The 12897-nt window shown below is 42.7% G+C and overlaps 1 protein-coding gene across 4 annotated transcripts in view; it reads right to left on the bottom strand.

The window, feature by feature from the left end:
* LOC124148111 overlaps positions 1–12897 on the bottom strand; it is a 67056-nt gene that overhangs the window by 26600 nt on the left and 27559 nt on the right. For all 4 annotated transcript variants that reach the window (XM_048387466.1, XM_048387465.1, XM_048387463.1 and 1 more), the window contains exons 3-6: positions 11830–11976; positions 11046–11167; positions 9832–9964; positions 3911–4122 (exon numbers count right to left, since the gene is read on the bottom strand). In XM_048387466.1, coding sequence (XP_048243423.1) covers positions 3911–4122; positions 9832–9964; positions 11046–11167; positions 11830–11976 — 614 coding nt within the window. The remainder of the gene's footprint in view (positions 1–3910; positions 4123–9831; positions 9965–11045; positions 11168–11829; positions 11977–12897) is intronic.

Raw genomic sequence — 12897 nt, 5'->3', positions numbered from 1 at the left:
ACCCCCAAAAAACGACAGTCATCGACTTGTCACTTTGGCTAAACCCACAAACAAGAGCACTGCTCTGACAAACCTAGAAACACAATCAGGACAAAAGAGTGAGTTGGGTTCTAACGCCGTTTTGAACACTTTTTCAGCTTTTATTTCACGGCGTGTGGGGGAAAAGACCCCCCAAAAACGACAGTCATCGACTTGTCACTTTGGCTAAACCCACAAACAAGAGCACTGCTCTGACAAACCTAGAAACACAATCAGGACAAAAGAATGAGTTGGGTTCTAACGCCGTTTTGAACATTTTTCAGCTTTTATTTCACGGCGTGTGGGGGAAAAGACCCCCCAAAGACGACAGTCATCGACTTGTAACTTTGGCTAAACCCACAAACAAGAGCACTGCTCTGACAAACCTAGAAACACAATCAGGACAAAAGAATGAGTTGGGTTCTAACGCCGTTTTGAACACTTTTTCAGCTTTTATTTCACGGCGTGTGGGGGAAAAGACCCCCCAAAAACGACAGTCATCGACTTGTCACTTTGGCTAAACCCACAAACAAGAGCACTGCTCTGACAAACCTAGAAACACAATCAGGACAAAAGAATGAGTTGGGTTCTAACGCCGTTTTGAACACTTTTTCAGCTTTTATTTCACGGCGTGTGGGGGAAAAGACCCCCCAAAAACGACAGTCATCGACTTGTCACTTTGGCTAAACCCACAAACAAGAGCACTGCTCTGACAAACCTAGAAACACAATCAGGACAAAAGAATGAGTTGGGTTCTAACGCCGTTTTGAACACTTTTTCAGCTTTTATTTCACGGCGTGTGGGGGAAAAGACCCCCCAAAAAACGACAGTCATCGACTTGTCACTTTGGCTAAACCCACAAACAAGAGCACTGCTCTGACAAACCTAGAAACACAATCAGGACAAAAGAATGAGTTGGGTTCTAACGCCGTTTTGAACACTTTTTCAGCTTTTATTTCACGGCGTGTGGGGGAAAAGACCCCCCAAAAACGACAGTCATCGACTTGTCACTTTGGCTAAACCCACAAACAAGAGCACTGCTCTGACAAACCTAGAAACACAATCAGGACAAAAGAATGAGTTGGGTTCTAACGCCGTTTTGAACACTTTTCCAGCTTTTATTTCACGGCGTGTGGGGGAAAAGACACCCAAAAAACGACAGTCATCGACTTGTCACTTTGGCTAAACCCACAAACAAGAGCACTGCTCTGACAAACCTAGAAACACAATCAGGACAAAAGAATGAGTTGGGTTCTAACGCCGTTTTGAACACTTTTTCAGCTTTTATTTCACGGCGTGTGGGGGAAAAGACCCCCAAAAAACGACAGTCATCGACTTGTCACTTTGGCTAAACCCACAAACAAGAGCACTGCTCTGACAAACCTAGAAACACAATCAGGACAAAAGAATGAGTTGGGTTCTAACGCCGTTTTGAACACTTTTTCAGCTTTTATTTCACGGCGTGTGGGGGAAAAGACCCCCCAAAAACGACAGTCATCGACTTGTCACTTTGGCTAAACCCACAAACAAGAGCACTGCTCTGACAAACCTAGAAACACAATCAGGACAAAAGAATGAGTTGGGTTCTAACGCCGTTTTGAACACTTTTTCAGCTTTTATTTCACGGCGTGTGGGGGAAAAGACCCCCCAAAAACGACAGTCATCGACTTGTCACTTTGGCTAAACCCACAAACAAGAGCACTGCTCTGACAAACCTAGAAACACAATCAGGACAAAAGAATGAGTTGGGTTCTAACGCCGTTTTGAACACTTTTTCAGCTTTTATTTCACGGCGTGTGGGGGAAAAGACCCCCCAAAAACGACAGTCATCGACTTGTCACTTTGGCTAAACCCACAAACAAGAGCACTGCTCTGACAAACCTAGAAACACAATCAGGACAAAAGAATGAGTTGGGTTCTAACGCCGTTTTGAACACTTTTTCAGCTTTTATTTCACGGCGTGTGGGGGAAAAGACCCCCAAAAAACGACAGTCATCGACTTGTCACTTTGGCTAAACCCACAAACAAGAGCACTGCTCTGACAAACCTAGAAACACAATCAGGACAAAAGAGTGAGTTGGGTTCTAACGCCGTTTTGAACACTTTTTCAGCTTTTATTTCACGGCGTGTGGGGGAAAAGACCCCCCAAAAACGACAGTCATCGACTTGTCACTTTGGCTAAACCCACAAACAAGAGCACTGCTCTGACAAACCTAGAAACACAATCAGGACAAAAGAATGAGTTGGGTTCTAACGCCGTTTTGAACATTTTTCAGCTTTTATTTCACGGCGTGTGGGGGAAAAGACCCCCCAAAGACGACAGTCATCGACTTGTCACTTTGGCTAAACCCACAAACAAGAGCACTGCTCTGACAAACCTAGAAACACAATCAGGACAAAAGAATGAGTTGGGTTCTAACGCCGTTTTGAACACTTTTTCAGCTTTTATTTCACGGCGTGTGGGGGAAAAGACCCCCCAAAAACGACAGTCATCGACTTGTCACTTTGGCTAAACCCACAAACAAGAGCACTGCTCTGACAAACCTAGAAACACAATCAGGACAGAAGAATGAGTTGGGTTCTAACGCCGTTTTGAACACTTTTTCAGCTTTTATTTCACGGCGTGTGGGGGAAAAGACCCCCCAAAAACGACAGTCATCGACTTGTCACTTTGGCTAAACCCACAAACAAGAGCACTGCTCTGACAAACCTAGAAACACAATCAGGACAAAAGAATGAGTTGGGTTCTAACGCCGTTTTGAACACTTTTTCAGCTTTTATTTCACGGCGTGTGGGGGAAAAGACCCCCCAAAAACGACAGTCATCGACTTGTCACTTTGGCTAAACCCACAAACAAGAGCACTGCTCTGACAAACCTAGAAACACAATCAGGACAAAAGAATGAGTTGGGTTCTAACGCCGTTTTGAACACTTTTTCAGCTTTTATTTCACGGCGTGTTGGGGAAAAGACCCCCCAAAAAACGACAGTCATCGACTTGTCACTTTGGCTAAACCCACAAACAAGAGCACTGCTCTGACAAACCTAGAAACACAATCAGGACAAAAGAATGAGTTGGGTTCTAACGCCGTTTTGAACACTTTTTCAGCTTTTATTTCACGGCGTGTGGGGGAAAAGACCCCCCAAAAACGACAGTCATCGACTTGTCACTTTGGCTAAACCCACAAACAAGAGCACTGCTCTGACAAACCTAGAAACACAATCAGGACAAAAGAATGAGTTGGGTTCTAACGCCGTTTTGAACACTTTTCCAGCTTTTATTTCACGGCGTGTGGGGGGAAAAGACACCCAAAAAACGACAGTCATCGACTTGTCACTTTGGCTGAACCCACAAACAAGAGCACTGCTCTGACAAACCTAGAAACACAATCAGGACAAATTGAGATTTGAACCCAGGACGAGCGGATCCTGGCACGTCCAACAAATCTGCAAACAAAAAATTTATCCTTAGTTCAGGAGACCGCCTCCGTGGTCTAGTGGTAGAGCGTCCGCCCGGAGAGCGGAAGGGCCGCGTCATACAAAAAGACGTTAAAAGATTGTATTTGTTGTTACCCTGTCTGGCGGTCGGCATTAAGGGGCTAAAACAAGGACTGGTCGGCTCGGAGTCAGTATACTGTGTCTGAGTGGGGTATTCATGTTAAACTGCGGCATGGTATCTCAGTGAGCTAGCACTATAAATCGGCATCAGTCCGGACTAGTACAAGCAGCCACACACACACATACACGTGCATGCACGTCGCTATATAAGTGCAATAATCTTGGACGCGACGTTAAACCCAATTTCACCTCACTTAGTTCAGGAATGCTTGTGCGTGTAGAATGAAATGCGAGGTATTCATACACCAGAACAGAGTCTGATAAAATTGTACTCACCACGCCTTTGCACGAGGAATCGTGATTGATGTCGATTTCACACTTGTTGACAGCATTGAGACTACTTCGGGCTCCGACAAGCTTCACGACATATCTGGAAAACTTGTATTCCTTGGGTGCCAGGCTAAATCTCACGGTGATATCGGCAGGGGCCATGCGGTTGTCTCCCTTGTAGGTTAGGGCAGCTGACCAATCCCCGGGGGACTTGCCATCTACAACATATCCACGTGCACGTGATTGAGGAGACTTGACATCTACATTACATAGACATGCACGTGCTTGATGAGACCTGACATCCACATTACATAGACATGCACGTGATTGATGAGACCTGACATCTACATTACATAGACATGCACGTGATTGTGGAGACTTGACATCTACATTACATAGACATGTACGTGATTGACGAGACTTGACATCTACATTACATAGACATGCACGTGCTTGATGAGACCTGACATCCACATTACATAGACATGCACGTGATTGATGAGACCTGACATCTACATTACATAGACATGCACGTGATTGTGGAGACTTGACATCTACATTACATAGACATGCACGTGATTGACGAGACTTGACATCTACATTACATAGACATGCACGTGCTTGATGAGACCTGACATCCACATTACATAGACATGCACGTGATTGATGAGACCTGACATCTACATTACATAGACATGCACGTGATTGAGGAGACTTGACATCTACATTACATAGACATGCACGTGATTGATGAGACTTGCCATCTACATTACATAGACATGCACGTGATTGACGAGACTTGACATCTATAGTACATCGACGTGCACGTGATTGACGAGACTTGACATCTAAATTACATAGACATGCACGTGATTGACGAGACTTGGCATATATAGTACCTTGACGTGCACGTGATTGAGGAGACTTGACATCTACATTACATAGACATACACGTGATTGACGAGACTTGACATCTACATTACATAGACATGCACGTGATTGAGGAGACTTGCCATCTACATTACATAGACATGCACGTGATTGAGGAGACCTGACATCTACATTACATAGACATGCATGTGATTGATGAGACTTGACATCTACATTACATAGACATGCACGTGATTGACGAGACTTGACATCTATAGTACCTTGACGTGCACGTGATTGAGGAGACTTGACATCTACATTACATAGACATACACGTGATTGACGAGACTTGACATCTACATTACATAGACATGCACGTGATTGAGGAGACTTGCCATCTACATTACATAGACATGCACGTGATTGACGAGACTTGACATCTACATTACATAGACATGCACGTGATTGATGAGACTTGACATCTACATTACATCGACATGCACGTGATTGACGAGACTTGACATCTACATTACATAGACATGCACGTGATTGATGAGACTTGACATCTACATTTCATAGACATGCACGTGATTGAGGAGACTTGACATCCACATTACATAGACATGCACGTGATTGATGAGACTTGACATCCACATTACATAGACATGCACGTGATTGAGGAGACTTGACATCTACATTACATAGACATGCACGTGATTGAGGAGACTTGACATCTACATTACATAGACATGCACGTGATTGAGGAGACTTGGCATCTACATTACATAGACATGCACGTGATTGAGGAGACTTGACATCTACATTACATAGACATGCACGTGCTTGATGAGACCTGACATCTACATTACATAGACATGCACGTGATTGAGGAGACTTGACATCTACATTACATGGACATGCACGTGATTGATGAGACTTGCCATCTACATTACATAGACATGCACGTGATTGACGAGACTTGACATCTATAGTACATCGACGTGCACGTGATTGACGAGACTTGACATCTAAATTACATAGACATGCACGTGATTGACGAGACTTGGCATATATAGTACCTTGACGTGCACGTGATTGAGGATACTTGACATCTACATTACATAGACATGCACGTGATTACCGAGACTTGACATCTACATTACATAGACATGCACGTGATTGACGAGACTTGCCATCTACATTACATAGACATGCATGTGATTGAGGAGACTTGACATCCACATTACATAGACATGCACGTGATTGATGAGACTTGACATCTACATTACATCAGCATGCACGTGATTGAGGAGACTTGACATCTACATTACATAGACATGCACGTGATTGATGAGACTTGACATCTACATTTCATAGACATGCACGTGATTGAGGAGACTTGACATCCACATTACATAGACATGCACGTGATTGATGAGACTTGACATCCACATTACATAGACATGCACATGATTGAGGAGACTTGACATCTACATTACATAGACATGCACGTGATTGAGGAGACTTGACATCTACATTACATAGACATGCACGTGATTGAGGAGACTTGACATCTACATTACATAGACATGCACGTGATTGAGGAGACTTGACATCTACATTACATAGACATGCACGTGCTTGATGAGACCTGACATCCACATTACATAGACATGCACGTGATTGAGGAGACCTGACATCTACATTACATAGACATGCACGTGATTGAGGAGACTTGACATCTACATTACATAGACATGCACGTGATTGACGAGACTTGACATCTACATTACATAGACATGCACGTGCTTGATGAGACCTGACATCCACATTACATAGACATGCACGTGATTGAGGAGACTTGACATCTACATTACATAGACATGCATGTGATTGATGAGACTTGACATCTACATTACATAGACATGCACGTGATTGAGGAGACTTGACATCTACATTACATAGACATGCACGTGATTGACGAGACTTGACATCAACATTACATAGACATGCACGTGATTGAGGAGACTTGGCATATATAGTACCTTGACGTGCACGTGATTGAGGAGACTTGACATCTACATTACATAGACATACACGTGATTGACGAGACTTGACATCTACATTACATAGACATGCACGTGATTGAGGAGACTTGCCATCTACATTACATAGACATGCACGTGATTGAGGAGACTTGACAGCTACATTACATAGACATGCACGTGATTGATGAGACTTGACATCTACATTACATCGACATGCACGTGATTGACGAGACTTGACATCTACATTACATAGACATGCACGTGATTGATGAGACTTGACATCTACATTTCATAGACATGCACGTGATTTAGGAGGCTTGACATCCACATTACATAGACATGCACGTGATTGATGAGACTTGACATCCACATTACATAGGCATGCACGTGATTGAGGAGACTTGACATCTACATTACATAGACATGCACGTGATTGAGGAGACTTGACATCTACATTACATAGACATGCACGTGATTGACGAGACTTGACATCTACAATACATAGACATGCACGTGATTGAGGAGACTTGACATCTACATTACATAGACATGCACGTGATTGACGAGACTTGACATCTACATTACATAGACATGCACGTGATTGATGAGACTTGACATCTACATTCATAGACATGCACGTGATTGAGGAGACTTGACATCCACATTACATAGACATGCACGTGATTGAGGAGACTTGACATCCACATTACATAGACATGCACATGATTGAGGAGACTTGACATCTACATTACATAGACATGCACGTGATTGAGGAGACCTGACATCTACATTACATAGACATGCACGTGATTGAGGAGACTTGACATCTACATTACATAGCCATGCACGTGATTGACGAGACTTGACATCTACATTACATAGACATGCACGTGCTTGATGAGACCTGACATCCACATTACATAGACATGCACGTGATTGAGGAGACCTGACATCTACATTACATAGACATGCACGTGATTGAGGAGACTTGACATCTACATTACATAGACATGCACGTGATTGACGAGACTTGACATCTACATTACATAGACATGCACGTGCTTGATGAGACCTGACATCCACATTACATAGACATGCACGTGATTGATGAGACTTGACATCTACATTACATAGACATGCACGTGATTGATGAGACTTGACATCTACATTACATAGACATGCACGTGATTGAGGAGACTTGACATCCACATTACATAGACATGCACGTGATTGAGGAGACTTGACATCAACATTACATAGACATGCACGTGATTGAGGAGACTTGACATCTACATTACATAGACATGCACGTGATTGACGAGACTTGGCATATATAGTACCTTGACGTGCACGTGATTGAGGAGACTTGACATCTACATTACATAGACATACACGTGATTGACGAGACTTGACATCTACATTACATAGACATGCACGTGATTGAGGAGACTTGCCATCTACATTACATAGACATGCACGTGATTGAGGAGACTTGACATCTACATTACATAGACATGCACGTGATTGATGAGACTTGACATCTACATTACATAGACATGCACGTGATTGACGAGACTTGACATCTACATTACATAGACATGCACGTGATTGATGAGACTTGACATCTACATTTCATAGACATGCACGTGATTGAGGAGGCTTGACATCTACATTACATAGACATGCACGTGATTGATGAGACTTGACATCCACATTACATAGACATGCACGTGATTGAGGAGACTTGACATCTACATTACATAGACATGCACGTGATTGAGGAGACTTGACATCTACATTACATAGACATGCACGTGATTGACGAGACTTGACATCTACATTACATAGACATGCACGTGATTGACGAGACTTGACATCTACATTACATAGACATGCACGTGATTGACGAGACTTGACATCTACATAACATAGACATGCACGTGATTGATGAGACTTGACATCCACATTACATAGACATGCACGTGATTGAGGAGACTTGACATCTACATTACATAGACATGCACGTGATTGAGGAGACTTGACATCTATAGTACATCGGCGTGCACGTGATTGAGGAGACTTGACATCTACATTACATAGACATGCACGTGATTGACGAGACTTGACATCTATAGTACATCGGCGTGCACGTGATTGACGAGACTTGACATCTACATTACATAGACATGCACGTGATTGACGAGACTTGACATCTATAGTACATCAGCGTGCACGTGATTGACGAGACTTGACATCTATAATACGTCCACGTGCACATGATTGACGAGACTTGATATCTACATTACATAGACATGCACATGATTGACGAGACTTGACATCTATAGTACATAGACGTGCACGTGATTGATGAGACTTGACATCTACAGAACATCCACATGTACGTGATTGAAGCGATGGTCACGACTTTTCGAGGACCATTTTAAAAAGAACTATTTATTTTTGTAAAACGACCACGAAGGTCGGGTATGTTCTTATATACTGGGGGTAATCATTGACCGCTGGATTGAGATTCAGTGGGACCCCGTTAATCCGGGCGGTAACGTCGCCCGTCAGATCGTGAGGATTAAAGGACGTTCGGATAAGCGAGTCATGGCTATTGGGTAACGTTTCTTTCAAGAGGTATACCGCCTCTGTGGTGTAGTGGATAGAGCGTCTACCCTGAGAGCAGCAGGTCGATGCTTCGAAACCGAGTCGCGCTCTACCAAAAGATGTTTAAAGATGGTATTTGTTGTTACCCTGCCTGAAAAACAAGGACTTTTGAATGAAGTATCTGCGTTAAACTGTAACTATGGTAACTACGAACGAGGTTTCACTGTAGATGATAAAGGAAGCACGGGAATCCGTCTTGCTATGCCAATTTAATGAATTGTCAAACACTGTTCTGTGAAGAAAAGCTAATCATTACATTTGCTTATTTTTTAAATGAAGCTTCGGCTTTCTGCGATAAACGTTTCGCCTCCCCCCTTAACGTCTTGTGCCCCAGTTTACCTTGAAACGGCTGAAGTCTGAAGTACCGGCCTTTTGACTTGGATCCTGTTGACAGGGGTAGTGTGTACATCTCCAGGAGGTATAAAAGATCTGATCCACCATCTATTCCCAGGATCTTCTTTTTGAACTTAAGCTGAATTTTAAAAATTGTGTAAAATACATTATGCTGAGATATAACTCCATAGAACTCAGTCCTTACTTCCACTTCATTACGGGGCGGTCGGGTAGCTTAGTGGTTAAAGCGTTCGCTCGTCATGCCAAAGACCCGGGTTCGATTCCCGACATGGGTACAATGTGTAAAGCCCATTTCTGGTGTCCCCCGCCGTGATATTGCTGGAATATTGCTAAAAGCGGCGTAAAACCATACTCACTCACTACACTTCATTACAACACAGCAAAACATGCTTGTCTTCAGAGGCTGACTTGTTTGATGCATGTCATCTTATCCCAATTGCGTGGATCGATGCTCATGATGTCAATCACCGGATTGTCTCGTCCAGCCTCGATTATTTACAGACCGCCGTCATATTGCTGGAATATTGCAGAGTGCGGCGTTAAACAACAAACAAACAAAAACATTACAACACAGACGGAGAAAATACACGTCGTCTCGCTATCCTTGAAGAAAGGAAGTGAAAGTATGCGAGTGCATTACTGAAAACAATAACATGTGATCGTAATGGCAGGGTGTTTTTTGACAATCAGCACGTGTAACAGGGGGAAGTATCTGTTTATTTTTAACCTACACGTGTGACGGGAGGAAGTATGTGTTTCTTGATAACCTGCACGTGTGACGGGAGAAGTATGTGTTTCTTGATAACCTGCACGTGTGACGGGAGGAAGCGTGTGTTTCTTGATAACCTGCACGTGTGACGGGAGAAGTATGTGTTTCTTGATAACCTGCACGTGTGACGGGAGGAAGCGTGTGTTTCTTGATAACCTGCACGTGTGACGGGAGAAGTATGTGTTTCTTGATAACCTGCACGTGTGACGGGAGGAAGCGTGTGTTTCTTGATAACCTGCATGTGTGACGGGAAGAAGTGTGGGTTTATTGATAACCTGCATTTGTGACGGGAGGAAGCGTGTGTTTCTTGATATCCTGCATGTGTGACAGCGAATCGCGGCGCCTTAGACGACTGGGCCACCCGTGCCCGCGGAAGCGAATGGGACAACCCAGACTATGACAACAGATCCCATATACACGTCTGTCTTACCTTATGATCACTTGATGTAAAGTTGCTTTGAGAGAAATCGAAAACATAGCAACGGAACACAGAGTTCTCTGGGATTTTGTAAATTTTCACGTAGAATCCTTTAAGGCTGTGAAACCCAGCACCTGCAATAACAGATAGAGAAAGTTCTGAAGCTCACATTTCTAGGTTGATAAAACTACTGTCGGCACGGGAATCTATTCTCCATTTTGGGATACAAGATTCAAAACGGATATATATATTGTACAAATCGTTACGTATTTACCCGTCGGACATATATATCATATTTACATTGTACAATATTGTACAAGTCGTTACGTCGTTACCCGTCGGACATATATATCATATTTACATTGTACAAGCCGTTACCCCTCGGATATATATATATATTGTACAAGTCGTTACGTCGTTACCCATCGGACATATGTATCATATTTACATTGTGCAAGTCGTTACCCGTCGGATATATATATATATATATATATATATATATATATATATATATATATATATATATATATATATATGTATGTATGTATGTATGTATATATATATTGTACAAATCGTTACGTATTTAACCGTCTGACATATATATCATATTTACATTGTGCAAGCCGTTACCCGTCGGATATATACATTGTACAAATCGTTACGTATTTACCCGTCGGACATATATATCATATTTACATTGTGCAAGCCGTTACCCGTCGGATATATACATTGTACAAGTCGTTACGTATTTACCCGTCGGACATATATATCATATTTACATTGTGCAAGCCGTTACCTTGTGCAGGTGGTTCCCATGTAACCACGACTTGGGGGTGGAGATTGCCCGCGTTATCTTTAAATAATTCCCCCTCCACCTCCAGTGACTGTGGAGCACCCATGAAATCCCCCCCAACTTGACGGGGTAGAGTTCCATTTTTACATCCTTGAAAAAATAGAAAAATATAATGAATTATCAACACATAGCGGTGTATAAAATAAACCGTACCCATATGAGGAATCAAACCCGGGTATTTCGCGTGATTAGCGAATGATTTAACTCCTAACTAATATAGAAAAATCCTCGGTTGTTACCTCGTACTGATATCAAATCATTTACAGCTGCCCGGCCTTTACAAACGGCAATTCACTAGAACATGGTAGGCGTAGTCATCAAAGTCGACGCAATTCGCTGTGCAGAGTTGCGTCCCTTACGCGCGCAAGGATCCTTTGATCCGATTCCCAGATTGACTCTGATTGTGATTCTTGGTGTGTCGTCACATATTGCTGACTTGGTTGATGCATGTCATCGTATCCCGATTGCGTGGATCGATACTCAAGATTTCAGTCACAGGATTGTCTGGTCTAGATTCGATTATTTACAGACCGCAGTCATTTAGCTGGAATATTGCTGCGTTCGGCACCAAACGACAAACAAACAAACACAACTATATCTGTGCATGTGGGTTTCGCCAAAGTGGTAAACGTGTGGGATCCGACCTTGATATAACTGAATTACTGTTCAAACGTACAGATCAAATTCAGGAAACAAAACCTATTGCATTTTATGCACCATGAAATAGATTAAAACCGAATCAGTATGTCAAAATGTGGTTATCGGGGGGAGACAATCAGTAATTTATCATGGTATTGAAGCTCACCAGGTACGAAGGTCGATTGATACGATCTGCGCCTCACGTTGAAGGAACTGCGTAAAGGGAAATCTTTTGTTGTGAAATTAAATGATGTCGTGGAGGTATATCCACAAAAACTTACATTGAGCAAATTCTTTCTGTCCGTAAAATAAACAGGGGTTTTTAGCATTTGGAAAATGACCAAGCCTGAAAAACGTGCAGTGATGTATGTA

Source organism: Haliotis rufescens, unplaced genomic scaffold, assembly GCF_023055435.1.
Source record: "Haliotis rufescens isolate VD_foot unplaced genomic scaffold, xgHalRufe1.0.p SCAF_7, whole genome shotgun sequence".
Taxonomy (NCBI): Eukaryota; Metazoa; Mollusca; class Gastropoda; order Lepetellida; family Haliotidae; genus Haliotis; species Haliotis rufescens.
This window is presented reverse-complemented; position numbering and strand designations above follow the sequence as displayed.